The sequence below is a fragment of the Xyrauchen texanus genome, chromosome 18 (assembly GCF_025860055.1).
Source record: "Xyrauchen texanus isolate HMW12.3.18 chromosome 18, RBS_HiC_50CHRs, whole genome shotgun sequence".
NCBI lineage: Eukaryota > Metazoa > Chordata > Actinopteri > Cypriniformes > Catostomidae > Xyrauchen > Xyrauchen texanus.
The window spans coordinates 29,421,207-29,448,958 of record NC_068293.1 but is presented as its reverse complement, the minus strand read 5'-3'; the positions used below and the strand labels follow the sequence as shown (position 1 = coordinate 29,448,958).

General features: G+C 42.2%; 1 protein-coding gene across 1 annotated transcript in view; it reads left to right on the top strand.

Moving 5' to 3' along the window:
• The window catches only part of LOC127658816 (sodium leak channel NALCN-like), a 239,088-nt gene that overhangs the window by 22,456 nt on the left and 188,880 nt on the right, over nt 1–27,752 (top strand). The window contains exons 9-12 of the mRNA XM_052148359.1: nt 516–670; nt 14,473–14,615; nt 15,352–15,456; nt 26,607–26,693. Coding sequence (XP_052004319.1) covers nt 516–670; nt 14,473–14,615; nt 15,352–15,456; nt 26,607–26,693 — 490 coding nt within the window. The remainder of the gene's footprint in view (nt 1–515; nt 671–14,472; nt 14,616–15,351; nt 15,457–26,606; nt 26,694–27,752) is intronic.

Genomic DNA, 27,752 nt, shown 5'->3' with positions numbered 1-27,752 from the left:
TTTTTTTTTGAGGAACACAAAAGACAGAATGTTTGGGACTGACAACCCCATTCCCAATGTACTTTTATTGCATCTTTTCCATACAATTCAAGTTAATTGTGACTGAGGCTGTTAGTCTCACTTAGGCTGTTAACATTCTGCCTTACATCTGTGTTCCACTGAAGAAAGAAATTCAAGTTGTTTTGGAACAACATATGTTTTTTTCAGTGAGTTTTTACAATCAATCTCTGTCACTATGGGTACAGGCAGCCTCATAACAATCTAGGGATTGACTTCAGTTACCTGTACATACAGATTCTGTCTCCTGTTCTATATAGGACAATTTGAGAGTCATAACTTTTGTGGTTCTTAATTTCATACACTGTGTTAATGTAGCCAAACAGGACCATGATTACAACTGGCATTATGTGAACAAACACCAGACAGTCTGTTGCAATAAAATGGTTAATGTGGCCAGATGTAACACATAACCCAACATGTGATGATTGATTGAAAACACACTCTGCTCTTTCTAGTAATGTTACATGGAACAGCCTGGCCATCCCTGATACACACTGCTCACCGTATGGAGAGGGTTATCAGTGTCCAGCTGGGTTTAAGTGTATGGATCTGGAAGAAGACTTGGGGCTCAGCAGACAGGAGCTTGGATACAGTGGTTTCAACGAGCTTGGTGAGTCATTGCAATGTCCATCTAGCATGAAGGAATTATGTTTTCTTTATGTCTGTTTTTTTTTATGTTTTGCTTAGTTTTTGAAAAAAAAAAAAAAGGTGCATTTTTATATTTTCTTCAGATAATGTTACTTCCCCATTCAAAACGTGCTGTCACAATGCTAGGGTGTTTTGGGTGGTTGCTAGAGTGTTTTGAGTTATTGCAAGGTGGTTGCTTTCTGGCCAGTCAAAAGACCCCCATACTGTGATTTTCCATTTTCTAGATATGACTCTGCTCCCTCCTTCCTCCTTTGGAACACATGAACACGGAAGTGAACGCTGGCGTGTCTGTCTACCGCTACTCTCGGGTGTATTGTTGTGCGTATTTTGTTTTGTTTCTATTCGACTGCTGCCGCTACTTCGCTTAGATTCAGTTCGTATCTCATCGATCTGTGATTGGGATTTTTTTGAATGACATGTTGGTTATTGCGTTACTCACCTTTGGAACGAACTCGCTCTACAACTTAAGCTGCGTACACACTGCCAGCGACTTTGTCGCTGCAAGTCGCCAGTGGCTGGCGGTGAAGTCGCTAGTGGGTGTTCCCAGTACTGGTTGCCTAGTAACGTTTATAAATGACATTCACGGATGTCATTCCATTGCTGTTGACAGCGAATCTCTTTTCTTGCCACTAAAAACAAACATTTTGGAGGGAAAAGACTAAATATAAATGGAATCAGTACATAAAATGCTTTATATCAAAGATGAATGAGAAACAAGGCGTGCTGTTTGCCATAGCGGCTGTTTATCTCCGGCGAAAATGCAAATGCCGGTCTTTCTGGGTCCATAAAATCCCCGCGATCTCAGATACACCTTTCCACGCAGTATTTTTCTTGATGTCCTTGTACGTGGGGAGACATATCATAGAGCACTGGGAAATTTCTAACAGCAAGAATTAGCCTTTCATCCGTCTTGATAGAGAGAGAGAGAGAGAGAGAGAGAGAGAGAGAGAGAGAAGGGACATGTGAGCTCTCCCGTCGTCTCTCCTATTGGCTGTCGCTTCCGTTAGTCGCTCCAAAGTTGAACTTTTCTCAACTTTGTCGCGTCGCTGGACACGCCCACATCTAGCGCCAACGGTCGCGACAGCTCGTGTCGCCGGAAGTCGCTGTGCTCGCATTGAAAATGAATGGTATTGAGTCGCTGTTGCGCGCGATGTCGCTGGCAGTGTGTACGCACATTAAGCATCTGTTGGTTCAGTTTATGTGGCGGAAGCGTTGAATTGACACGGGACCACCTTCAGATCTGTGGACTTTACTGTCTGATACTTTTTTACTGGAGGAAAAGACTCTTTGCCGTTGGCCATGGATTACTATGTTTTCCTTTTGACGTCTCGCTGGCTGCAAGTTCGCTGTGAACTTTCTCACGAGCCTTCGATGCTTGAGGTGCAGGCTTTGCTTAACCAGGTGGATGGATTGGCCTTCTCCTTTTTGGTTTTATTGCTGTCTTAGTGGACTGGCATTTCATAGGGCAAAACTCATACTACCCATCTGCTCTGTGTATCGGCACAAACAGGATGTATTTCTACACTACTTCGGATCTGCTGCGTCTGAACTCATTTTTTCGTCTGCCAGCGGAAACCTACAAAGTCTGCGCTAATCTAGGGATTGTACGTCAACATCGTTATATTCATTGGGGGTTATATTCATCAGGGGTTATATTTCGCACTTATGAGAAATCTTATACCTGCCTCACGTCTAACAGTTGTATCCCTTCATTATGGTCAACTACTCGTCATCTCGCCAATAGACCGGTTGCTGCGAGCGATGGTATTAACTTTGATCATATTCGCGTATTGGAATACTCTCCTGTAAAAACTGTGTCAACCACAATGGAACCTTCAACTACAGCCTCCTCTCCTGTGAAAATGGCATTAATTAATGCCAGGTCTCTTTTTAACAAATCCTTTGATATTAATTACTTTTTAGTTCTAAAGATTTGGACTTTTTCTTCCTGACAGAGACATGGCTTAACAATGGCGACGTCATCCCTTTGGGTGAACTGACTCCTGCTAACTGCTCCTATTATAATTCTCCAAGGTCTGTTGGCCGTGGTGGTGGTCTAGCTACTGTGTTCAGGAATCATCATCATCATTGCAGACTTTTGCCGGTAAATGGATTTTCAAGTTTCGAAGTGCAGCTGATGAAAATTAATCTAATATGTCCTGTTCTCTTTGCTCTAGTGTATAGATGTTATGAAGGCAGGTGAAGGCAGACTAGGGGTGATGATCTAAATGGGAAAATAAAACAAAAACACGAAAGACTTCCAAGGGGTACACAGGCAGGATTAACATCAATGGAGAGCAAGGATAAGATTCACATATGAACATACACATCTAAACATCTACATTCAACGACCGAAGGGACTGCACAAACAACGGGGCTTAAGTACACAGGGAGAGTGATGATCAAACGAGACACAGGTGAGAACAATGAATGACAGGCAATGATGAGGGCAGGGAATTATGGGAAGTGTATTTTACAACAGTTGACAAGTGAAACACGGGGCAGACAACGGGATCGTGACAATAGACCACCTAAATACAATAAGGATTTTATTTGGGAATTCTCAGAACTCTTAACATCTCTGGTACCTCGTTCTGACAAGCTGTTAATTCTGGGAGACTTTTATATTCACGTGTGCTGCAAAAAGCAACCTCTAGTTAGGGATTTTTTTATGTATGGTGAATTATTTTAATCTCACACAGTTAGTTTCAGGACCTACTCATGTAAAGGGTCATACTCTTGATTTGGTATTAACATCAGGTCTTCATGTAAAAAATCTTGTAGTAGATTCTGGAATCTCTGACCATAGTTTTGTTTTATTTGAGTCTGTGCAGCCACATTTTGTACCTCTACCCCCTGTGCGCTGACACCTCACTCGTGCGATTCATTCTTCCACAGTTATGCAGTTTTCAGAGGTGTATGCTTCTGCTTATCTGTCTCATATCACTGATGTCATTACTTGTACTTCAGACACCTCACAATTGGTTGAAGTCTTTAACACAACTTGCACTGCCATTTTAGATCAGGTTGCTGCTTTAAAGTCACGGAGATGTAAAAATAAGTCAGGCATCCAGCCTTGGCTTAATGAATATACTCGCTCTGTTAGGCAGGAATGTAGGAAGGCAGAGCGTAAGTGGAAGAAGGATAAACTTAAGGTTTCATTTGAAATGTTTCGTGATTCCTTAAAGCAGTATCAAGTCTCTGTCAAGACTGCAAAATCGAACTACTTCTCTGAATTAATTGCTAAAAACGCCCATAGGCCTAAGATCATTTTTAATACAATTGATTCCATTTTGAACCCTGCCCCTGTGGGCTATCCAGATGCAACCCCTGAGACATGTGAAAAGTTTCTTGAATTTTTTATTGACAAAATTCAAGACATTAGAACACATGTCATGGGCCCAGTTGTGATACACTCTGAACCCACGCTGCCTTCCAGTTCTTTTAGTCACTTTGACCCTGTTTTATCTGCCCAACTGTCGAATATAATATCGTTAAAGAAACCTACTAATCCTCCCATTGATGTCATACCATCACGGCTTCTCAAAGATGATTTTATTTCTGTTGCCCCCATTATGCTGGCCATAATCAACAGTTCTTTGAGAAATGGAGTAGTCCCTGCCAGCTTTAAACATGCTGTGGTTCAGCCTCTGCTGAAAAAACCTAACCTTGACCCTACAGTTTAAGAATTATAGGCCTATTTCATGCCTTTTCTGTCAAAAATCTTGGAAAAGGTGGTTTATTTGCAGCTCTATTTTTACTAACCACCTTCAACATATTTCACAAATTTCAATCAGGCTTTAGGGCACTGCATATTACTGAGACTGTACTATTAAAGGTGACCAATGACATTTTAGTCTCCCTGCATTCTGGCAACAGGGCCATTTTAATCCTTCTAGACCTCAGTGCAGCATTTGACACGATCGATCACTCCATTCTTTTAAATCGCCTTGAGATGGTGATTGGCATCCAGGGAGTGGCATTAAACTGGTTTTCCTCATATCTTAAAGAGAACTTTTTCTATCAGTATTGATGATCACTTCTCTTCCCCAACACTGCTCACATGTGGCGTCCCACAAGGCTCCATGTTGGGTTCTCTGCTTTTTCTCTTTATATGCTTCCTTTAGGCTCCATCTTTCAGAAGTACAGTGTAGCCTATCATTGTTATGCTGATGACACACAATTTTACCTTCCTGTCAGGTCTAACGATTGTTGTTCCATCATTAATCTCATCTCCTGTCTTGAGGAAATTAAATTATGGATATCTGAAAACTTCCTCATGATTAATGAGGATAAAACCGAGGTCATTGCTTTTGGCTCTTTGTTACGTATCGCTAACATTGAAAATCAGTTGGGTTCTTTATATGTGGGTCTGTCTCAATCTTCTTTCTCACGTCTGCAAGTAGTCCAAAATGCAGCAGCTAGACTTCTAACGGGTACCAAGAAAAGAGAGCATATTACCCCAGTTCTTGCTTCCCTACATTGGCTTCCAGTTAGTTACAGATTTCAATTCAAGGTTGTGCTGTATGTTTATAAGGCCTTGCATGGTTTAGCCCCTCAGTACATTGCCGATTTACTTCATTTACATTCGGCACCTAGGTCTCTTCGATCATCAAATCAGTTACTCCTCTCTGTTCCTCGATCCCGTTTGAAAACCAAAGGTGATAGGACATTTGTAGTTGTGGTCCCTCATTGCCTATATTTAAATCTAGATTGAAGACACATTTTTTTCTCTTTAGCCTATAATGTTGGATGAGAATTATAACAGTTTTTTGTGTAGGTTTTATAATGTTTTATTAATTTGTTCTTTTTAACATTTTATAAGTTCTATTTAATTCTGTTATTAATGTTTGTAAAAATGTTTTTACAGCACTTTGGTTACAACACTTGTTGTTTTTAAGTATGCTTTATAAATAAACTTTAACTTCAAATAAAAATATGGGATTTCTTCACCTGTTTTATCATAGCTGTGTTACCCATACTGCCCTGCAAAAGCAAAAGACCTTAACTCACTAGAGTGTGAAACTGAGAAAAATGACTTTAAAGTTTCTGTTTTGTCCAGACAAAAGTATTATAGGTAGGACTCCCAAAATTTCACAACTAGTTGCTATACAGAAGAAATGTTTGTATGCAAAAACTCTTGAGTCAAAATTGACCTTTGACCCTTGTTTGGCAGTTAATGCACTCTGCCTTTGTATCATGTGCCAAAAATCAGGAGTCATGCAAAGGCAAAAGGCCGTAACTGACATAATCAATATTTACTTGCTGTTCACCATACTTGCATCCATTATAAGAACACCTAACCAAGGTCTAGTCATCATGGTATTTGTTTTAAATTATATAGAAGACCTTTGGTTGTTCCTATTTAGTTCTATAATGATCAGGATAGTGCGGCAACACTAACATCGTTAAACAGTATAACAGATACGTTACTTTGCAGTACATTATGTACAGTATGAATAAATACAATAAATATTTTCACAATAAAGATAATTTAATTATAATTGAATACAAAGGTATATGTATTTAAATGCAAGATATAGAGTAATAATTAATTAAACATTAGACCAATACATTAGAGATTAGAGACTGCTCATTCCAAGTTTTTTACTGCGCCCAAATAAAATCTTACTGAAAGCTAATTTTTTGAGATATCAACCTAAAATTTGGAACACAACTTGGCCATAGGTATATATGACAAAGCATTCTTGAAATACAACCATTTATGTTTGGATAGTGATTTTAATGTCTATACGAAAAAAGGGGGAGGGGTGACAGTTAAAGGGTTAAGGGCCACCAAACTGCTCAAGATGCTCAGTCAACGAACTGGACTTGGATTACTACTTTTTAATTCTGAGATAATATAGACAGAGTATACCGAAAAAAAGTTGGAATTACTTTTACTATTTAGGTTAGCCTACTTTGTATGGACGTTAGCGATAACTAGCTAAAATCTGACGTGAACACCTGCAAGAAAGAAATATGGCTCAAACACGTATGGATTGTTGTGGATACAGCAGATGACGTGCATTGCTATGGATTATATCTTCTATGGATTATATCGGATTGCATGGAAAGGTAGGATGCCTCTGTATTTAATATTTGGTTTTCAGCATCTGATGTGAGGCGAGTGTCGGCGTCAACGTTAGTGCTAATTTACGTGACACAGATTAAATTTAGCTAGCTCCGGGCTGTCACTGACATTGACAGATCTGAACCATCGCCCTATCACATCGCAATAATACAAACAAGCAGTCGGCAGTCTACACTTTATTTCAAAGATGTGTCGTGTGTATGTTACGCGGTTTGGTGACAATAAAAGAGCGGTAATCTTTGACAGTATGACAAAGCCAGAGTACAGTAACATCACAGCGGCACCGTAACATGTCTCTTGATGCCAGGCGAAACAAAGTCAGAACACCTTAACTCAAGCGTGCCGGAACAAAGGCTAAGAGCCGTAACAACTGTTACGGCGTTCTGCTGTGGTTTCTCGTATGGTTTTGGATGTTACGGTTGTCATAGCCCTTTAATTTCTCGTTAAAACAATCAAATTGACTCACGATATTTATTCACATGATAAAGGAGGTCTTGAATACCCCAAAAATGACATTAACTCATTTTTGACCAAACATGATGTTACAGCGTTTTGCCTTTGTAGGGCAGAATAGGCCACAAATCCAGTTTCAGATGAAATCACGATTTATGAATACAGAATTCCAATGACCAATTGCTGTGTGTAAGGGCATGTCAACACTAATGTTATGCTTATGCCACTTACTTACACTGGAATGCCGTACCCTATCTGTCACTCACTCGACATTGTGTTGATGTAGTGACACTAGGGGTCACTCTTGAAAACCCGGAAACACATCTGATCTTTGATAAAAGGCCAATGGGAATAAGCGAGTGGTATTTGCATGCCCCTCCCCCAGACATATGTGTAAAAAAGTTGCAAACCGCTCATTAGATTTTCTGTTCGGAGTCGAACGGTCGATAGTTCAAGCTGAGCAAGCGATTTCCATCCCTCACCTCTGCTAGATCCTTACGGCGCATTACAGTGGCTTTCTCCCCTCTCTGCATGGGTACACTGCACAGATTGCCCCTGGGTGCTTTTGCAGATCTAAAGTATATTCTGAAAGAGCATTTTCCCTCACTAAAGAGAATATATTCCTAAAAGAGCGGCACACTTTTCCAAGATGCATTGTTTGAAAGATGCCTTTCCGGTTGTGTGTTATTCCTGGTTCCGGTTGATACCTCTTGCCTTCTGACGGCCACGATCGCTGTCTTTCGTGCCTGGGCGCCACCCACGCCAAGACATCTTTCGTGAATGCGGCATGTCCTCATTGCGAGGCAATGATCATGGCAATATTGTAGTCGTGGCTCGCTTTCATAAGAAAGCAAGCCACCCCAGTGGCTCCCTACCTCGGTACTTCTACCTACGGGTATGAAGCCAGTGCAGAGAGCACTGGGGTGATTCGGGGACCCCAATGGGACCACCTTTGCCGGTTAAATCCACACGGACCTCTCATTCTCCGGCACGCTCATTTGCTAGTTTTACTAGGCATTCGGATGAGTGTGCCGGCTCGTCCGAATGCCTAGCAAAATTATTCGTCTTATTCGGTGCCTGTGAAGGTGATGAGCTCTCGAGTGCAGCATCGGAGAGCGGACCTATCCTGTCTGACACGGAATCCTCCGCTGGGCTTCCCCCCTCGGGTGTGGTCGCCCAGTCACAGGAGGATGCTGAGATGATGGACATGCTTTCCCAGGCTGCCGCACGCATTGGACTAGAGTGGAACCCTCCGCTCTCCCCTGAACCCTCGTGACTCACAGCCACGCCACGCCCGCCCCAGATCCCTTCATCCCGGAAGTACACGAGGAGCTGACGAGTTCGTGGGAGGCACCTTTCTCTGCCCAGTCCCTACCTCTCAGCTCCCCCGCCCTAACTACCCTCGATGGCGGAGTGGCCAGGGTTTACTCTGCGATGCCCCCAGTGGATAAGCTCCCATCCAAGGCATGTAGGCTCATGTCTTCCCTGATGGCTAGAGCCTATGGTGCCACGGGACAAGCCGGCACCGCCATGGCTCTCCTGCAGGTCCTCTAAGCCAAGGTGCTGAAAGAACTGCACGGGGGTAGTTCTTCCCTGGGATTGATGCAGGATCTGCGCTTGGCGACAGACCTTGCCCTCTGGGCAATGATGGTTACAGTGTGGTCTCTCAGGCCGGCCTCTTCGGCGACACCGTCGAGGACTTTGCCCAGCAGTTCTCTGCAGTGAAGCAGCAGACGGAGGCCATCCAACACATCCTGCCCCAGTGCGGCTCAAGATCCCTCACCCGTTTGCTTGTCACCAACAGCTCCACCCGGCGCCTCCCCCAGGAAGCAGATGCCACCCGTCTAACTGCTGATTGCTAGAAAGAATACCTCAAAGCACCACTGACACAGGCATCAAAATTGGTTCGCGCCGGTAGACCTGAAGGACGCATACTTCTACGTCTTGATTCTGCCTTAACACAGACCCTTCCTGCGGTTTGCATTTGAGGGTCAGGCGTACCAGTACAAAGTCTTCCCTTTCGGCCAGTCCTTGTCCCCTTGTGTCTTCACAAAGGTCCCAGAGGCTACCCTTGCCCCGTTAAGGGAAGTGGCCGTCCGCATTCTCAACTACCCCAACGACTTGCTAATCCTAGCTCACTCTCGGGACATGTTGTGCACACAGGGACCTGGTGCTCACTCACCTCAACCGGCTAGGGCTTCGGGTCAACTGGGAAAAGAGCAAGCTCCTCCCGATTCAGAGCATCTCTTTTCTCGGTTTGGAGTTGGACTCAGTATCGATGACGGCGTGTCTCACGAACATGCGTGGCGTGTCTCACGAATGTGCGTGCCCTGTCAGTGCAGGCCTGTCTGAAGGCGTTCAGACTGAAGATCGCGGTTCCACTGAAACTATTTCAGAGGCTCCTGGGGCATATTGCATCCTCGATCCGGACTCAAATCCCAAGATGGGCATGGCGCCACTGCACATTATCGTGTGGCATCACACCGATCTGTCACCGTCTCTTCAGCCCTTGGAAAGACCTTGCATTTCTATGGGCAGGCGTTCCCCTAGAGCAAGTCTCCAGGAGCATCATAGTTACAAACAACGCCTACAAGACAGGCTGGGGCACCACATGCCCGTGGCTACGTTGGCACATCAACTGCCTCTAGTTGCTGACAATACTGCTCTCCCTGCGGAGGTTCCGGCCGTTGATCCAGGGGAAGCATGTGTTTGTGCCAATGGTCGCATATATCAACCACCAAGGCGGGTTATGCACCCCTCGCATGTCACAACTCGCATGCCGTCTCCTCCTCTGGAGTCAGCAGCACCTCAAATCGCTGTGATCCACTCACATCCCGGAAGACCTCAACACCACAGCGGACGCACTGTCGTGCCAGGTCACCTGCAAGGAAGAGTGGAGACTCCACCCTGAGGTGGTTCAGCTAATTTGGGGTCGATACGGGCAGGCACAGGTTGACCTGTTCGCCTCCCCAGAATCCTCCCATTGCCCACTCTGGTACGCCCTGATAGTGGCCCTTCTCAACATAGACGTACTGGCACATAGCTGGCCACCTGGACTACACAAGTATGCGTTCCCCCTAGTGAGCCTACTTGCTCAGACCCTCTTCAAGACGAGGGGCAGGTCACCATAGTGGCTCCCTACCGGCCCACACAGACTTGATTCTCGGACCTCATGCTCTTCGCGTCAGCCCCCCCTGGTAAATTCCCCTGAGGAAGGACCTTTTTTCTCAGGGACTGGGCACCATCTGGCATCCGCTGGTACCTCTGGAATCTCCATGTCTGGCCCTTGGACGGGATGTGGAAGACCTCAGTGGCCTACCACTTGCCGTGGTAGACACTGTCACTCAGGCTAGGGCCCCCTCTATGAGGTGCCTGTATGCCTTGAAGTGGCGTCTGTTCGCTAAGTGGTGTTCTTCCCGACATGAAGACCTCCGGAGATTCGCAGTCAGCTCCATGCTTTCCTTTCTGCAGTAGAGGTTGGAGGGACGGCTGTCCCCCTCCACCTTGAAGGTGTACATAGCGGCCATAGTTGCGCACCATGACACAGTGGACAGCAAGTCCTTAGGAAAGCACAACTTGATTATCAGGTTCCTGAGAGGCGCTAAGAGGTTGAATCCCTCCAGACCTCACAACGTTCCCTCTTTGGACCTCTCTGTAGTCCGTTGCTGTGTCCGTTGCGTGCTTTGCGCATCTATTTGGATCACATGCAAAGCTTTAGTATCTCTAAGCAGCTCTTTGTATGCTTTGGTGGACAGAGGAAAGGGAGCGCTGTCTCCAAACAGGGGATTGCCCACTGGATCATCAATGCCATAGCAGTGTCCTACCAGGCCCAGAACATGCCACCCCCTGCAGGGCTACGAGCCCATTCACCAGGAGCATGGTGGCCTTCTGGGCTCTGACCAGTGGCGCCTCTCTAGCTGACATTTGCAGAGCAGAGGGCTGGGCTACACCCAACACCTTTACGAGAGCCAGTCTCATCCCGTGTCTTAGCAGGAACAAACGAGTAAGTCCGGACCGACCGGCCGGGTATTCCGCTTGCGCCTAGCACTTTTGACCTCAAGCTGAAGATGTGCGTTGTTCATTCCCAGCAGTGTTCACAAATGTGTTCCCTGGTTGATTTCCTTTTAGCCCTGTGGCAGATGAGTTTGCGGAGAAACTCACAGCCAGCCCAGTACTTGTGCTAACTACACTTCAGCATGTGGAGTCATGTGGGCTGGGAATCAAACCACCAACCAGCCGACCCGCTCTACCACCTGAGCCACAGTAATTAATTAAAAAAAAATATATATTTCTTCTTTATTTTGGCGGGTTGTATTGGACTTTTCCATTCTTTGACATCCACCTCACACTAAAAGCATTATTTCTGGCCTTTATCAAGAAATATGAATCTGGTTTATTTGTATATTTTGCTGTGCAAAACCATACCATTCCCTTCCTTTGTGATTTTTTTTTTTTAATACAGTGCAATTAATTGTTGATTGGCTGTCTACATCTAAATAGTATTATGTGTCTACAATGAGCTATTTGCTTTCATTTAGTATGTTGGCGGAAGCATTTTGAGAATCTACACGGTATGTGCAAGGAAACATTAGATAACACCCTCTTTCACTGGATGCAGGAAATGTAATATTTTCAGCAAAGCTTATATTTCAAAGCATTGTGAAATCAGCTTCACAAATAGAACAGTTTATGTAAGCACCTTGATCTGTACAAAGCAACATGCCACATTTATATCGCTCTCATTTGAGATAAATCCACTAGAAAGGTGCACAGAGCAGTGCAACTAATCTCCAAAAAGCCATGAAGGGAAGGCTTTTCCTTAAAAAGCCCAGTCTTGGCTTTGAAACGGTTGAACATTGAGATCTGCAAAAGAGCCCTCCTTCAACCTTCCTTTTATAGAGTTCAATACACAGATGTCATGTCTACATCAAGCAGAACCATTCCTGCCTGAGTGATCTGTCGTCCAGCCATCTCTGCCTCAATGTCATATATTTTTGGCTTTCAGATTCAGGGATGCAAAACAGAAAGTATGATGAAGTCCTACATTTTTCTATTTATTTATTTTTATTTTTTCTGTGGCAAATTACTACTACTACAGTATATGGTAACTGACATTGCTCACTGAGATTTTTTTTCAGCATTTCCTTTCTTTCTGGAATTTAGCAATTTGTTCAGAAATTAAGCAAATATTTTGAAGTTGCTAATTGTGGTTTTATTAACCCATCATTTTAGTTAATATTATCCTTTAATTTCAAATATCTTTGTAGTCTGTATTTCTGTAATGGTTTAATTTAATTGAAAACTGTATAAACTGAGATGTAGAGGTGCAGTCAAGGCTTTTAGAATATTAGTGCTTAACGATTGCTGATATTTTACTTTATCTTGGAAATCTGAGTCTTGGTACACTCTCTCTCAGGCATAGAGCTTCTTTCCTTTAGCTTGGCATCTCAGGATACAGTGATTAATCTCCAAGTGTTTTGTTTTATGGGAGTTCCCCTCTGTATTATCCATAGAAAAACTCTCATACTGTTGATGCTGAAATGTGCAGTTACGTCTGACATCCAGACTGAAGATTCTGTGAAAAAAGGCAAGTGATACAGTTCCATTAAAATGGGTCATTTTGAAGGTTATTTGTAGTGGTGAAAGTAACCTTAAAGGGCTCTGCCAGTATCCTTGGCAGGTTCTGCCCCAGGTCCTGGTGGGAAAATGGCAAGAAGCAGAACTTGGTAGCATATTTCTTGCTGGCCTTTGGCAGCATCTTGCAGCATGGCATCATGGTTCACGATAAGAGTGCACAGGTATCACCACTGAGGGCTCATAACTAGAGAGTACCTCATACTCTGTGAATGAAATCATTCAGAAATCATTTGGTTATGGTGTAATTTCCATGCTGTCTGTTGAAACAACACAGCTTAGAGTAACAAGTTATAGCAGTTTCCTCTGCAAAGGGCAAATCTGCATATTATTTGGATTCGTTTCCATTACAGCATGCCTTTCTTTTAAAAGAATAGTTCACCCAGAAATGGAAATGTATGGTTTCATTTACTCGCATTCCTGTAGTTTTCAACTTGTATCACTTTCATCACATTGGAGACTGTAAAGGGATCAATGGAAAGGAGGAGACGAGAACCGGCTTGATAATATAAATGATAGTTTTAATGAGAAACTTAAAACAAAGACACAAACACACATGACGGACATGTCCGTTAATGATCTCTCTCTCCCGCACGATCCCCTGCAGTTGACCTTTATACCTCAGAGGCTTGATTAGCCTAATATGGGACCGGGTGTGTAGGATCACGACCCGGCCCCGCCCTCCGCCCTGCCACAGAGACATTTTGGAGAATGTCAATTCACAAACAGGACAAAGCATCATAAATCTGCTTTGAAAGTAGTCCATACAACTTTTCTGCTGTATTCCATAGTTATTCACTGAAAATCATGCCCACGCTTCTGCTCTCAAATCTCATTCATACTTCTACATATTCAAAATGTGTTACATTCAGTTATAAGAGATGCAAGAACCAATTACATTTGGTTTCATTGATATCAAACCTGGTATGAATCATCTTATTTGAATATGTGCATGTCTGAAGGAGATTTGAGAGCTTTGGATGAGGGGCAGATTATAAGTGAATAACAACTGTTACAACAAAATACTGTCAAATGGCTTCAGAGGACTTGAAATATAGCGCTTTATTCATATGGCCAACTTTATGGTGCTTTTTTGTCCTTTTTGTAGCTTGACTATCCCTTTCGTGTTACAAATAAGAGAGCGTCATACATGATAACAAAAATTTCTTTTTTTTGTAAACTATTCCTTTAAGTTTCTTCAGAAGCCAATCTATGCTCTTTCCTTTTTTCACATTTCATGAAGAAATAACATTTTTATGATAAAAGACAATCTTTCTCTCCTTTAGTGTGCAGTTATTCAGTTAGCATAGTTTGATATTCAGATATTGTTACATGTCACCACAACATGAAACCAAAGTAGCAGCTAGTGCTTCAGAAGCCTCATTTAGCCGTTTGGAGTGAGAAGCACATAGCTGGGTAATGGGAAGCACCTGACAAGGTTCACTAATGCCAAGACTGTGTTTATGTCTGAATTTTTGTGCCTGAGTGCCATGTCAAACCACTCTGAGGGCACAAGAACATCTCAGATCTGGGCCCACCTCCTCTTCTCTTGTCACATAACTTTCTGTCCTCTCCTCTCACAGGCACCAGTATATTCACGGTGTACGAGGCCGCGTCTCAGGAGGGTTGGGTCTTCATCATGTATCGGGCCATCGACAGCTTCCCACGCTGGCGCTCATATTTCTACTTCATCACACTCATTTTCTTCCTCGCCTGGCTGGTCAAGGTGGAAATATCCTTTTCTTCTCACACCAACAAAATGCTCTGTTAACATCTGCACATGGGTCCTACTTAATTTCTAGCTCCAGGGAAGTCAGGGTTATTCTGGGGTTCAAATAAATGAACAGTATGGCAAAAATACATGGGATCTGTTCCAAAATCTAGCAAGCTGACTTGCTGTCTACTGTTACGTAAATTGCTATGTTTTAAGGCAGCATCCTAACTGAAACACTCTTCATGTACAGGAACTCTGTCAACAGTCACACCGCACAAATAACCTTCCTCAGGAGAACCGTGCCTATGAAATGTTTGAAAATTTTTCTAGGTAGGCTGGGCACTAGGGCTTGGAGAGTCAAGGTGATGTGTTAGCTTTTTTTTAAATACATTTTGGGATAATACACAATACACAGTAACATCCATATATCTCAAACATCTAATTTTCCTCTATCTTTTTAAATAAGAGTTTGATTCACTATTAATAAATACAGTAACTCTCAGAACTGAAAATTATTAAAAAAAACAAAAAAAACCAAACAAATCCTTTATTAATAAATCCCTAAATTCCGCAGTACATATTCAGTATATGATATGTTGTATGGTTCTCCTTCAAATGAGACAATCTTTAACACAGATCAAGATTTTCAGTATTGTATTGCATTACCAGAAAACAGGCAAGGCTGCAATGAAATCTGATTATTTGGGGCATTCATTAATTCATTAGATTATTTTCACATTGTTCCCAGAACGTGTTTATCGCTGTGATCATAGAAACCTTTGCTGAGATCAGAGTGCAGTTCCAGCAGATGTGGGGGTCCCGGAGCAGCACCACATCAACAGCCACTACTCAGGTACACACACAATCTCATACACATCTACAGACTAAAAACAGGCTTTGGTCTATTATAGATTACATTTTTCACATTTGGAATAATGTACAGATTTTACTGTTATGGAAAGAAATTGGTTCTTTTATTCACCAAAGTGGCATACAACTGATACTACAGTTTATAGCCAGGACATTAATAACATTATTATTTTTTTCTTTTTTAAAGAAGTTCAGAACTTAAACTACTTCAAAGAGTTCTCATAAAAAAATCCTCCATGTTCATCAATGACAGCTTTGCAGATCCTTGGCATTCTAGCTGTCAGTTTGTCGAGATACACAAGTGAAATTTCATTCCACATTTCCTGTAGCACTTGCCATAGATGTGGCTGTCTTGTTGGGCACCTTACATTCTAGCTGACCCCAAAAAAACTCAGTGTAGTTAAGATCCATAACACTCTTTCCCCATCTGTCGCTCTCTCGACGTTGTGTCAGAGAAGCGACACTAGGGGTCTCTTGAGCGCCGAATATGCCTCTGATCTATGAAAAAAGGCCGTTGAGAAGTTGGCAGACAGTATTTGCATACCCCACCCCCGGACATATGGGTATAAAGGCGAGGAAATATGTTGAGTGCATTCAGAAAGTTTCTTCGGAGCCGATGGTTGTGCATGCTGTTTGCTACGACTCACACCTGTTCCTGTATTCCTCTGACACTCTGCATGCTGTTGGATTGACCCATCAAGAGGGTTGGGGACCTGCAAGCATTCTCTGTCAGCGACACTTGCCTGGAGTTCGGTTCGGCAGACACATACGTAATCCTAACACCGCGACTGGGCTACATGACCAAGGTTCCTACCACGCCCTTTAGAGACCAGGCAGTGAACCTGCAAGCGCTGCCCGGAGAAGGCAGACCCAGCCCCTTCATTGCTGTGTCCGGTATGTGCTTTGCATACCTACCTGGACCGTACGCAGAGCTTTAGATGTTCTGAGCAGCTCTTTGTCTGCTTTGGGGGACAGCGGAAAGGGAATGCTGTCTCCAAACAGAGGCTTTCCCACTGGGTAGTGGATGCCATTTAATTGGCCTATCACACCCAGGCCTCCCCCCCCCCCCACCTTGCGGGCACGAGCTCACTCAACGAGTTTTGCGTCCTCGTGGGCACCGGCCAGGGGGACCTCCCTGGTAGACATATGTAGAGCACCGGGTTGGGCAACACCCAATACCTTTGCGAGGTTTTACAGTCTCAGGGTTGAGTCAGTATATCTTGTGTTTTCTCAGGTCCGAGCCAGTAGAACTCGGTAACACGCTGATGGGCTGGCCGGGTGTATCGCTTGCATATTGTGCACTTTTTCTCCCAGGAGATCCCACTCCTTGGATCCCTGGATGATTCCTCCCTAGCCCTTGTGAGTCCGCAGTTCAGCGGAGGAACTAGCCGACCCAATCCACTGCGGGTACTCAATCTACCCTGTATTGGAATAGGTGCTCCACAGGGTAGGACTCCTACATGGACTCCCCCTGTGTGTATTTTCCACGGTACGGTCCCCTTGCGAATGGACCCGTGTCTCCCTTAGGCAGTTCCATCTGCCCTCTGGTCGCCATGCTGTAGCAACTCCCCCTCCTAGTGAGGCTGGATATACCATTGCGCCACTTCCACATGCCGCCTAAAAAACCCATGTGATATATTCACCACCTTACCTCCCCTTCAGGGCAGGTGTGGTCTCTGCAGGGTCTTTTCCCCCTGAAAGAATAGGAAACTGGGTAAGACCCCCTTCCCTCGATGCATGTAAGGGCCCCGGCCGTTATTGCTCTGAGAGAAACATAGAGAGAAAAGAGGCCCAGCCAGGCTCGGCCCATTCCCAGGTTGGCAAGCGTCGCCTTGTTCCCCTGTTCAAGGTAACCAGAAGGACTCTGACTACTATTGTGCATTGGGGAAGGGTACGTGCGGTCTGACACAGCTGGTCCCGATGCACGTCAAAAAGACCTGCCGCTCCTGTGTCAGCACGGCTCAGCGCATGGCGTGATTTAAATTGGACCCCTAGTGTCGCTTCTCCAACACAACGTTGAGAGAGCGACAGACGGGACGGGACTTTGGAGGGAACGAGACGTTGTGTCCTCCCGGCCACGTCGCTGAGCCGAGCCACTGTAGTGGCTGGACCATTTCCGGCTCCTGAAGGTTCTTCAGAAAAATCCTGAATGAATTCTATGTATTTCCTCACCTTTATACCCGTATGTCCGGGGGAGGGGTATGCAAATACTGTCTGCCAACTTCTCATTGGCCTTTTTTGACAGATCAGAGGCATATTCGGCACTCAACAGACCCCTAGTGTCGCTTCTCCGACACAACGTCTCGTTCCCTCCATCAGGGAACGGAGGTTACATCCATAACCTAGACGTTTCCAATTAACTGTTGTCCAATGTCTGTGTTTCTATGCCCACTCTATCCTTTTATTTTTGTTTTTCTTTTCAAAAGTGGCCTTTTCTTTGCAATTCTATTTCTTTGCTCATTTCTATTTACTGTTGTACATGAACCTTGTGTTGAACAGGTAGAAGTCAATGAGGACATGTCAGGCGTCTATTTCTCAAACTAGAGACAGATATACTTATCCTCTTGTTTATCTTCAGTTTTCTGGCAATTTCTTTGTGATTAACATTTTTCTATTGATTCATACATCAAACAAAGAAAATCAAAACATATATAAACAGAATCAACAATTAACCCCCACTACCACCCCTCCTAATCCCCAACCCCACCCTGACCCTCAACAAACACCCCTGTGGTCACACATGAGCACATACACTAAAATGTTTTTTAAAATAATCACGCACATTAATATCTACACCTCTCTCTCCAATGCCCCACCCCGAGAGACCTCCAAATTTTGCAAATATTTGCCCCATTTCCCAACAAACAAATCCAAAATCCCAGGCCTTCTAGACAAAACTGCTTAGAAAGCTGCCACCCTCTCCATCTCCGAGCACCACTCCTGAAATGGGGGCCCTCCAGCCGACTTCCATCCCTTTTAAACTTGTCTGGCGATAAAAACACTGGTTAGGACCCAATATTTTACGTGTTTATTCCCTATATTGATGACTGCCCCATCGCCTAAAATACAGAGTCTGGGGTACAATGAAATTTAAGTGCCCAATATGTCACACATAAAACTCTGAAGCTTCAGCCAAAATTCGTGGATTTTAACACACCACCAAAAAACATGGTTTGTGTCTCCATCTTCTGATTGGCATTGCCAGCAGGTGGGTGTGTCCAAGCCTATACAGTCTAGAGGGGGTCCAATAGAATCAGTGTAAAATCTTCAATTGCATAAGGTAAAACCTTGCATCTCTAGATGCAGTTTTTTAGAATCCTAGTCCATACTCCCTCCTCCAATACCAAGTTTAAATCTTTCTCCCATAATCCCATAAAAAGACAGACGTTAAATCTCCATCCCCCAGACTCTGAATTAGCATGGAGTAATACACTGATGCCTCATGATCTTTTCCAAAAGCAGTAATCACCACTCCCAGAGTATCTGCTGCTTTAGGGGGGTGTTTGCTACTCCCAAAAATATTACAGAGCTGGTGGCACAGCTGTAACAACCTAAATAACTGAGATCTGGGAATTCCAAAATGTCGAACCAAACTTTCAAAAGGACTTCAACACTCCCAAATAGGTCACAGAATGTATTAACCTCCATTTGGGTTCAGCCTTTAATTACATTTTATTCCGTACTGAGAGCAAATGCGAGATAATGGTGTAAATTACCTTCTCGGAGTAGTTTGATATTAATTAGTTTGATAGAAAGGCTTTGCAATGGCGAAATAGGGGCAAGAACATCCTGTTGCAGGTGGAAGCTGATTGAGCCAAATGTCTGAGACTGAATGCATAATAATAAAACAAAATCTTGGGTAGGCCTAGGCCACCTTTGTCAATCGGGCCTATGCAATTTGCTGAAATGTAATCTGTGTTTACCATTCCAAACGAAAGACATCTCTATGCTGTTAAATTGCTTGAAATATGTGAGGGGGGGACATTTATAGGAAGAGATTGTAGCAGGTAGTTGAATTTTGGAATACAATTAATTTTAATAACATTAGCCTTCCCAATCATAGTTACATTTAATTAAGCCCACCTGCCCACATCGCACAAAAACCTTTTTATTCAAGGTTCAAAATTAACTCTAACTAAATCATACAAATTTGCTGGGAATAAAAAACACAAATACTTAATGCCCTGTTTGTGCCACTGTAAGGCACCCAGCTGAAAAGACGTTACCAGGCAGTACACTGTCAGAGACAAAGCTTTGGATAACTAGACCAGTTAACTATGTATCCCGAGAACTTAGAAAAGGAATGAATAATTCTGTGGAGGAAAGGCATAGGTCTAGTAGGGTCAGAGACGAATAATAAAATATAATCTGCGTAAAGCAAAAGCTTATGTGCCACACCTCCCGCCACACCCCTGGAAAATCGTCCTCCTTTCTTATCGTGGCTGCTAATGGTTCCAGGGCAAGACAGAACAATAATGGGGAAAGAGCCCTATCCAGAGTAAAATAACCTGAAATTAATCCATTTGTTTTACAGCCGCTACCTGGTGTCTATAAAATATCTTAATCCAACCAATAAAATTATTCCCGAACCCGTAAATTTCAAAAATCTTAAAAAGATAATCCCATTCTACCATATAAAATGCGTTTTCAGTGTCAAGTGTGATGGCAGTGACCAGAGTCTGATAATGCACCACAGACCACATGATATTGATGAAATGCCTAATGTTATCAGAAGAGCTACTGTCTGAATAAACCCCACCTAATCTATATGTATAAGAAATTTCATAACTTTTCTTAATCAGTTAGCCAAACTTTTTGACAATATTTTAACATCTAGCTGGATCAGGGATATTGGATTGTAACTCTTACACTCACTTGTATCTTGGTCCTTTTTAAGAATCAGACTGATCCGGGCTTGCGTCTTGGTTGGCGGAAGCTTTCTATTCTTTAATGATAAACTTCTAGCAAAAGCAGAGCCAGTTCTGCAGCATAAGATTTAAAAACTCAGTGGCAAAGCCATCTGGCCCCGGAGCCTTGCCTGTAGGCAAGGTCTTAATTACCTCGCCGAGCTCCTCCAAGGTTATCTCAGAATCAAGAGAATTGTTTTGCTTAGCTGTCGGTTTATGAAGTTCTAATGGTTCCACAAAGTTTCTAATGTCCTTATCAGTAGACGAAGACATTGAACTATAGAGATCTTATATAATTATTTAAAATATTACTAAAAGATTATTAATATCAATGGCTGAGGTAAATATTTCACATTTTATTTTTGCTAAACTCTATCTTTTTATATATCTAGCCAGAAGTTGTCCTGCCCTGACTCAAAGTATGACTGTCTTGCCTTGAATAGCCAAAACTCCAACTTCCTTGACAAAATAGTATTATATCTGTATTTTAATTGGGTCAATTATCTGAGGCCATCAGATGACATTTGGCTCTTCAGCTCTGCCTCAGCACTTTTAATAGTCCCTTTCAACTCCACGAGTTCTTGCGCTTTGGATTTTTTGGTGAATGAGGCATACTGTATGATCCGGACCCTAAGAACTGCCTTAAGTGCCTCTCAAGCCATGCCCACAGAGGATATGGAGGACCAATTGGTCTCCATAAAACATTAATTTCAGCATTTAGCATTTGTTGGAATACAGGATTTTGCAAAAGGATTAATTAAAGCGCCAACTATATGATTTCCTTTTCTCCATATGTGGCAACACCTCTAAACTCATCAGCGTGTGATCTGAGACTTAAATGTTTCCAATTGAGCAAACAACAACAGATGAAAAGAGGGACTTGGAAAAAAAAATCTATTCTAGAATAAAATACAATTATTTCCCTACCAGATGGGTTCAAAAGTCTCCAAATATCTGTAAGAACAAGATTATTACACATCCTGTGAGGCGTCAATGTTTGTCTACGGGGCTTACACACTTTTGCTTCACTATGATCAAGGATTGAGTCCATCAAAAGATTAAAGTCTCCTCCCAATATTATATCATGAGGGGTGCCAACAGCTTGCAAACATCCCTTCAAGATCTATAAAAAGCCCTGATCATCAACGTTAGGTGCGTAAATATTTGCCAAAATAAGACTTTGCCTCTGAATTTCTGCTAAAACAATGACTTCCTAATTTATCTTTAATCTGCTTGAGACATTTGAATTATAGATGCTTACTTACCAGTATAGTGACTCCCCTGCTCTTACTTGAGCCAGCACTAAAGAAAATTCAACTGAATTCCTCTTTGAAATAAAGTACCAATTTCCTTCCAAAACAGCAAAATCTTTACATTATTCCAATCTTTTGGCTGCGTGTGTGTGTGTGTATATATGTGTGTGATATATATTATAATATACACATTAGTCAGTTTAATTAATACAGCCTGATCAAATTAAATTAATCTTATTAATTAAAAATAAAATAATAATTCCCTCGGATGTGTGTCTGGCTTCCCTAGCCTTTAGCAGACAGGAGACACCCAACAGCATGCTGTTTTTAAAATAAATTTGGCAGCTTGTCAGGTGAGGGCCCCGAATGGCATAGAGATCTGATTGGGCGGCTGGCAGACTTGAGGGTAAGTCATAAAGAACGTGGCTGAAAACAGTTCTGAAAGAAAGAGGAATAGACCGAGAATGCGTGTGTGTGTTTTGAATTCTGTTTTTCAGCCTGGATTTGATTTTACTGACACAAAGGATAGAGAGAAATAATTAACCCTAAATTCAACTCTCTCTCTTTTGCCTGTGAGGAAACCTGTCCTGGTAATTGTATGCAATCATCGCTATCAATATACAATCTAATGTTTTGTGAGAAATTCACACTAATCAAGCTAATGGTGCAAATGCACAGAAAATTTGGAGCGGGGGTGTGGTGTGAAAAGTTGTGTTATTGTGTAATTGGGTGAACCGAGGCATAGTCTCTGACTATGTCACGCCAGTCACAGTGCCAGAGCCAGTCTTGGATCAAAGCCTTGAGGGTTGGCATGAGTGGAGTTGGTGGCAATTTTGGCAGCAGAGAAGTGACCTAACCACCATTATTAAAGTCTTGGTGGTGCACAGCTTTACACATACACATACACTGCCTTAGTTCGGTAAGTTGCATAAAGAAATGTCTAGATCATATTTCACCCTAAAATCAAAAGAGAGAAAAAAGCAAAAAAATTTTGGGCCATAGCAATGCCATTGTTCCCTTTACAAAAAGCTTCACCGTGATGCTGCGCTTTGCTAAGCGCTTTTGGGAACAATCCTGCATTGTGACCAGGTGTGAATGTGTGTAACATGTCAATGAACATTGACCGGAATTTATAGCCTCGGCTGGTGAGATCATTAGATGCACCTTTAGCCAGGCTATAAATAGACGCTTCACCAGCATTTCGTCAGATCCGTTTTCTTCAGAGCATACTGTACTGTGTGTCTCACAAGCCTGTCAGAAACATTCTTTCATCTGCTAGGATTTAGAATTTGTTAGGCAGTGCACAGTGAACCTTTCCTCCTTTCCCTCTTTCTATATATATAAAATAGAGAAGAAAAAGGTGGAAAAATGTCAGAAGCAAAGCAAACGATGCATGTTTCCCTGTCAACGTTCTATGACTGTCAGGGACACGCATCAATTTTGTTTTGTTTGTTTGGGGGAAGAACATGCTGCTCGTGTTGGGGCCGGGCAAGTGCGCGCATTGCGAAATGCTTCGCGCTCGCCTCGCTTCCAGAACTACCTCCATGCCGTGGGGAGGGCTTATCAAGCGGCAGGTCAGGCTGGTGCGGTGCTGCACACCATTGCCGTGCTTCAGCTTACGAGAAGGATCAGCTGGATCTGGGGAGAGAGCGAGCGATAGGGACGGACCCGTCTCTCGCTCCTCAGCCAGATATATGTGAGAGCCCCACGATGAAAGAGTAGTAAGTAAGCGAGGCGAGCACGAAGCATTTCGCAATACGCGCACTTGCCCTGCCCCAACACGAGCAGCATGCTCGCAACAATGGGGCGGCAGCTATCAAGCAGACTATGTCACATTGGGTGAGGGATGCTATTGCCCTGGCCTATGAGGCGCGCCAGTAGGTGTCAGGGCTCACTCAACCAGAGAGGTTGCCTCCTCTAAAGCCTTGGCTAGAGGGGGTCCCTCTGCAGCAGGTTTGTGATGCGGCAGGCTGGTCTTCTCCACACACATTCATCAGATTTTATAGTTTGGATGTTCATGCTATAGCATCTCGATCCGCTTTTTTCAGGGAACAAGGGTTACACATGTAACCCGAGACGTTTTCACAAAATTTTAGAACATGCCGTCCACAAATTCTCATTATTGTAATGTGAAAAAAATCTCATACTAATTACTGTAATGCAGAAAAAAAAAAAAAAAAAAGAGAAATTCAGAACAAATGTCACTGATGCATAAATACTAAATTATACATTCTATAACTAGTTTATCATTAATACATTAATGAGGAATGGGTTCTAAATTGTTGTTAAATGAAAAGGTTTTTTTTTTTTTTGGTTTTCAGTTAATATAATGACCTGGGTATGTTCTTAATTTTTGGTATTTTTTCAGATTTGGCTGATACTAAAAGTGAAAAGAAGAGAAAGAAATAGGGAATAAATAAAGAAATTAATAAAAATGGGGGAGAGAGATGAGAAAAGAGTTAAAATAAAGTTATATATTAAGTCAAGGGTGAAGCCTTCCAAAAGCAATATAACAAATCTATATTTGCTATAGAAATAGCAAAGAAAGTTGTGAAAACATTATAGTTGTACCATTCCTGTCACCAAATATTGTGTGAGAACCATCAACTTAACCTTAAAGAGTCTGCTATTTCAAAAAGTAATTCAGTTTTTTCCCCATTACATTGGGTATGTTATACCAAGTGTATCAGAGAATACAGTTACAAGATTTTACAAAAAAAATAAAATAAATTATAATACTGACAGAGACAAAGGGTTTTTACACTGTGCTTAGCCCTGGGTTAATATCTTCATAAACTCTGGGTTTAGACCACTTTTTGCTCAACCCTGGGGAAAGCAATGCTTCACACTTGTAATTTTGGAAGGGGATAAGCACCACTTATATACAGCAGTTTTGTGAAGCCCTGATACAGAGGCGGTGCTAAACCTGAATTCCAGTGCCAAAGACATACATTGTGAAAGAAAGAGGTGCTAGTATGTAATCTTGTGTCATTTTAGCCACAAACAACCAATCATAAACCAAACAGGGCTTATCTACTTAAATATGTATGCCCTTAGAGTAGCAATACATTTCATGCACTGTTTATTTTCAGTGTATGGTGTTACAAATGGTGAACTGTGACAGCAAATGTGTTAACAGTAGTGAACAAGTGGAAGAATGAATAGTATTTTGGACCCAAAAAAATCTATTAAAGACAAGACGATATTAAAACAGGTTATACTTTTCCAATAAGTGTTATTCACCTACAAAATAAGATTGCAGACCCAGTTTAATAGTTGTAGCAAGTTCTTAAATGTGCAGTGTAAAATCTTGAACTGACTACCCAGGATTAATTACTAATGCAGGGTTAAGTATAAATAGTGTGAATTGTGGAGCAAGATAAAAAAATTACTTAAACCCATGTTTTAAATGACACAGAGTTAACAATTTCAAGTGTGAAAATCCAATTAATGTACTTAGAATTTGCCTTTTGGAACTCTTAGAACTGGACACTGTTGTGACCTTGAAATCAATTAGCCTGTCAAAAAACCAGTTTTAAATACACTAAAATGACTCCAAGTACCAAGGACAGTATGCACAAAACCTTAGTTTGAGTGTTTGATAATAAGACTTGGGTGATGCCTTTAATCTCAAAGAAATAAAATGAAAATTAGGTTCTCCTAGGGGCCTGATGATATTCTTTGGCAAGATTTGCACTCATTCCTTTTGTGATGTAACTGTCTTATAAAAAACATTTAATTAAAGCCCCTTAAGAAGATTAGCACATGAATTGTGAAGTTATAAATATGAGACAATGAGGGGAACATTTTAAAATATCTATTTATATAGGTAACTATTCAAATCTGTCAGAGCTGAAGGGGCATTGTGAGCTTAATGATTGTCATTTCTCTTGAGTTTTATTGGATTAACTTTCTTCTGGACTGATAAAAGGCATACATACATGGAACAGCAGCAATGCACATTAGCAGTTCATTTTTGTTCTTCGGGGAAATAAACTGGGAAGAAGGGTGGGCATAAGCTGTGTATACTCTATGTTGTGAAAAGATGCATTTACACAGCCTTCCGTCTTGCAGCTTTTTTTACATTTTTATAATCAACATTATGCCACAAATGCTGTCGATTGAGCTTAACTTTGCACCCGGAACATTCCTTTAAGGAGAGGTGGAATACTAAATACTGTGCATTCAGACTTGCCTGGTGAAAGAAAAATTCCATTGATGAAAGAGCATATCTAGGGACTAGAATATCACAGAGACTTGGGGGTTGGCCCCTCTTTTGATTTGGACCAGTAATCATCACCTAGAAATAACCCAGAACACCCCAGCAACCACAAGCTACTTGCTTAAAACCCCTCAGAACAATTATTTACAAAAAAATATGCAATATAATACAAAATGTTTTATATGGCATTATGCATACCTTTTATAATGCAGTATGCATGCCCTCTTCAGGTAAAGAGTCACCTGATAGTTTCACGGTGGGCTGTGTACATGTTGATATGAGAAGCCTCTGCTGTTTGCCAGATTCAAGGTGGCTGCCCCACTTCTCTAGTCTCTGCTTTCTCCGGCACTGTCTCCTCATATCTGTCATTGTGGAGTCATGGTGCATTTAGATTCTGAAATGTGAATAGCTGCTCACTGATTCATGAAGCCAATTTCTTGTGACCTTGCCTGTGTTTATACAATTTCTATGAAGCTGGCAGTAAGCCTTTCTGTGTTCAGAGAATTCTGTAGAATAAAATGCAATCATCAATTTTCTTTGAGATTTTCAATTTGTTGTTTATTTTTCTCTCTTTTTTCCTCCTATCTGCTCATTTATGTTGTCAAATATGCATTTGGTAGGCAATTTAATTAACATAGCTATTTACATGTTCTCTGTCAGAATGCAAAACATTCATGCCTGTTAACAATCCACCCTCTCTTTCTGGCCCTCTCTCACTGTCTCTCTCTTTTGTCTTTCCACTTGGTGGTAGATGTTTCACGAGGACGCGTCTGGAGGATGGCAGCTTGTGGCGGTGGACGTGAATAAACCGCATGGCCGGGCACCTGCCTGCCTCCAGGTACCAGACATACGATTTAATGACACTGACGCCCCTGATTGTCAGAACACCCTCAGTATCGCCTCGCTACCACATCTAATGCCACATTGCTGTGTGGGAGTGTAAGAAATGTGCCGCAGGCGGCTCAAACGCAAAAGCCACATTTACTCATAGTAGCTGGTATGATCTTGACCGAGTATGAATATACAGACACACAAGGTAGCCTTTAGATGCAAGCCTTGGTCTCTATTTTCTTTAAAGTCAACAGGAAATCCTACAAATTTTATTATTTTCTTAAAGGGGCTGTTCTCCCAAAAATGAACCCAACGCAAATAGACCCTTCATTTACTCACCCTCATGCATCCCAGATGCAAATGACTTTCCTTTTTCTGCAGAAAATAAATAAAGGTTTTTAGAAGAATGGAAAGTGAATGGTGACCAGAACTCAGAAGGTCCAAAAAGGACACAAAGGCAGCATAGAATAATCATAAAACTCCAGTGGTTAAATCTTCTGAAGCAATATTATAGGTGTGGTTGAGAAACTGATCAATATTGATGTCCTTTTTTGCTGTAAATATACACTTTCACTTCAACATTCTGGTGTGGAATTTACTTTTTCACTCTCATATTCAGCTACCTACTGGTTGGGGCTGGTCAAAGGTGGAGATTTATAGTAAAAAAGGACTTGTATATTGGTCTGTTTCTCACCTACGCCTATAATGTCACTTCAGAAGACATAGATTTAACTACTGGAGTCTTAAGGATTACTTTTGTGCTGCCTTTAGGTCCCTTTTGGACCTTCTGAGTTCTGGTCACAATTCACTTGCATTAAATTGACCTACAGAGCTGAGATAGTCTTCTAAAAATCTTTTTGTGTTCTACAGAAGAAAGTCATACACATCTGGGATGGAATGAGGGTTAGTAAATTATGAGAGAATTTTCATTTTAGGGTGAACTAAGCCTTTAATACACATCCCTGGTCTTATTGTGGACAATTAATCTATGCACAATGTTTGTCTTTTCGTAATCTTTTAACAATGTCTTGTTCTGCCTCTGTAATGGAAATATTATTTACCATAG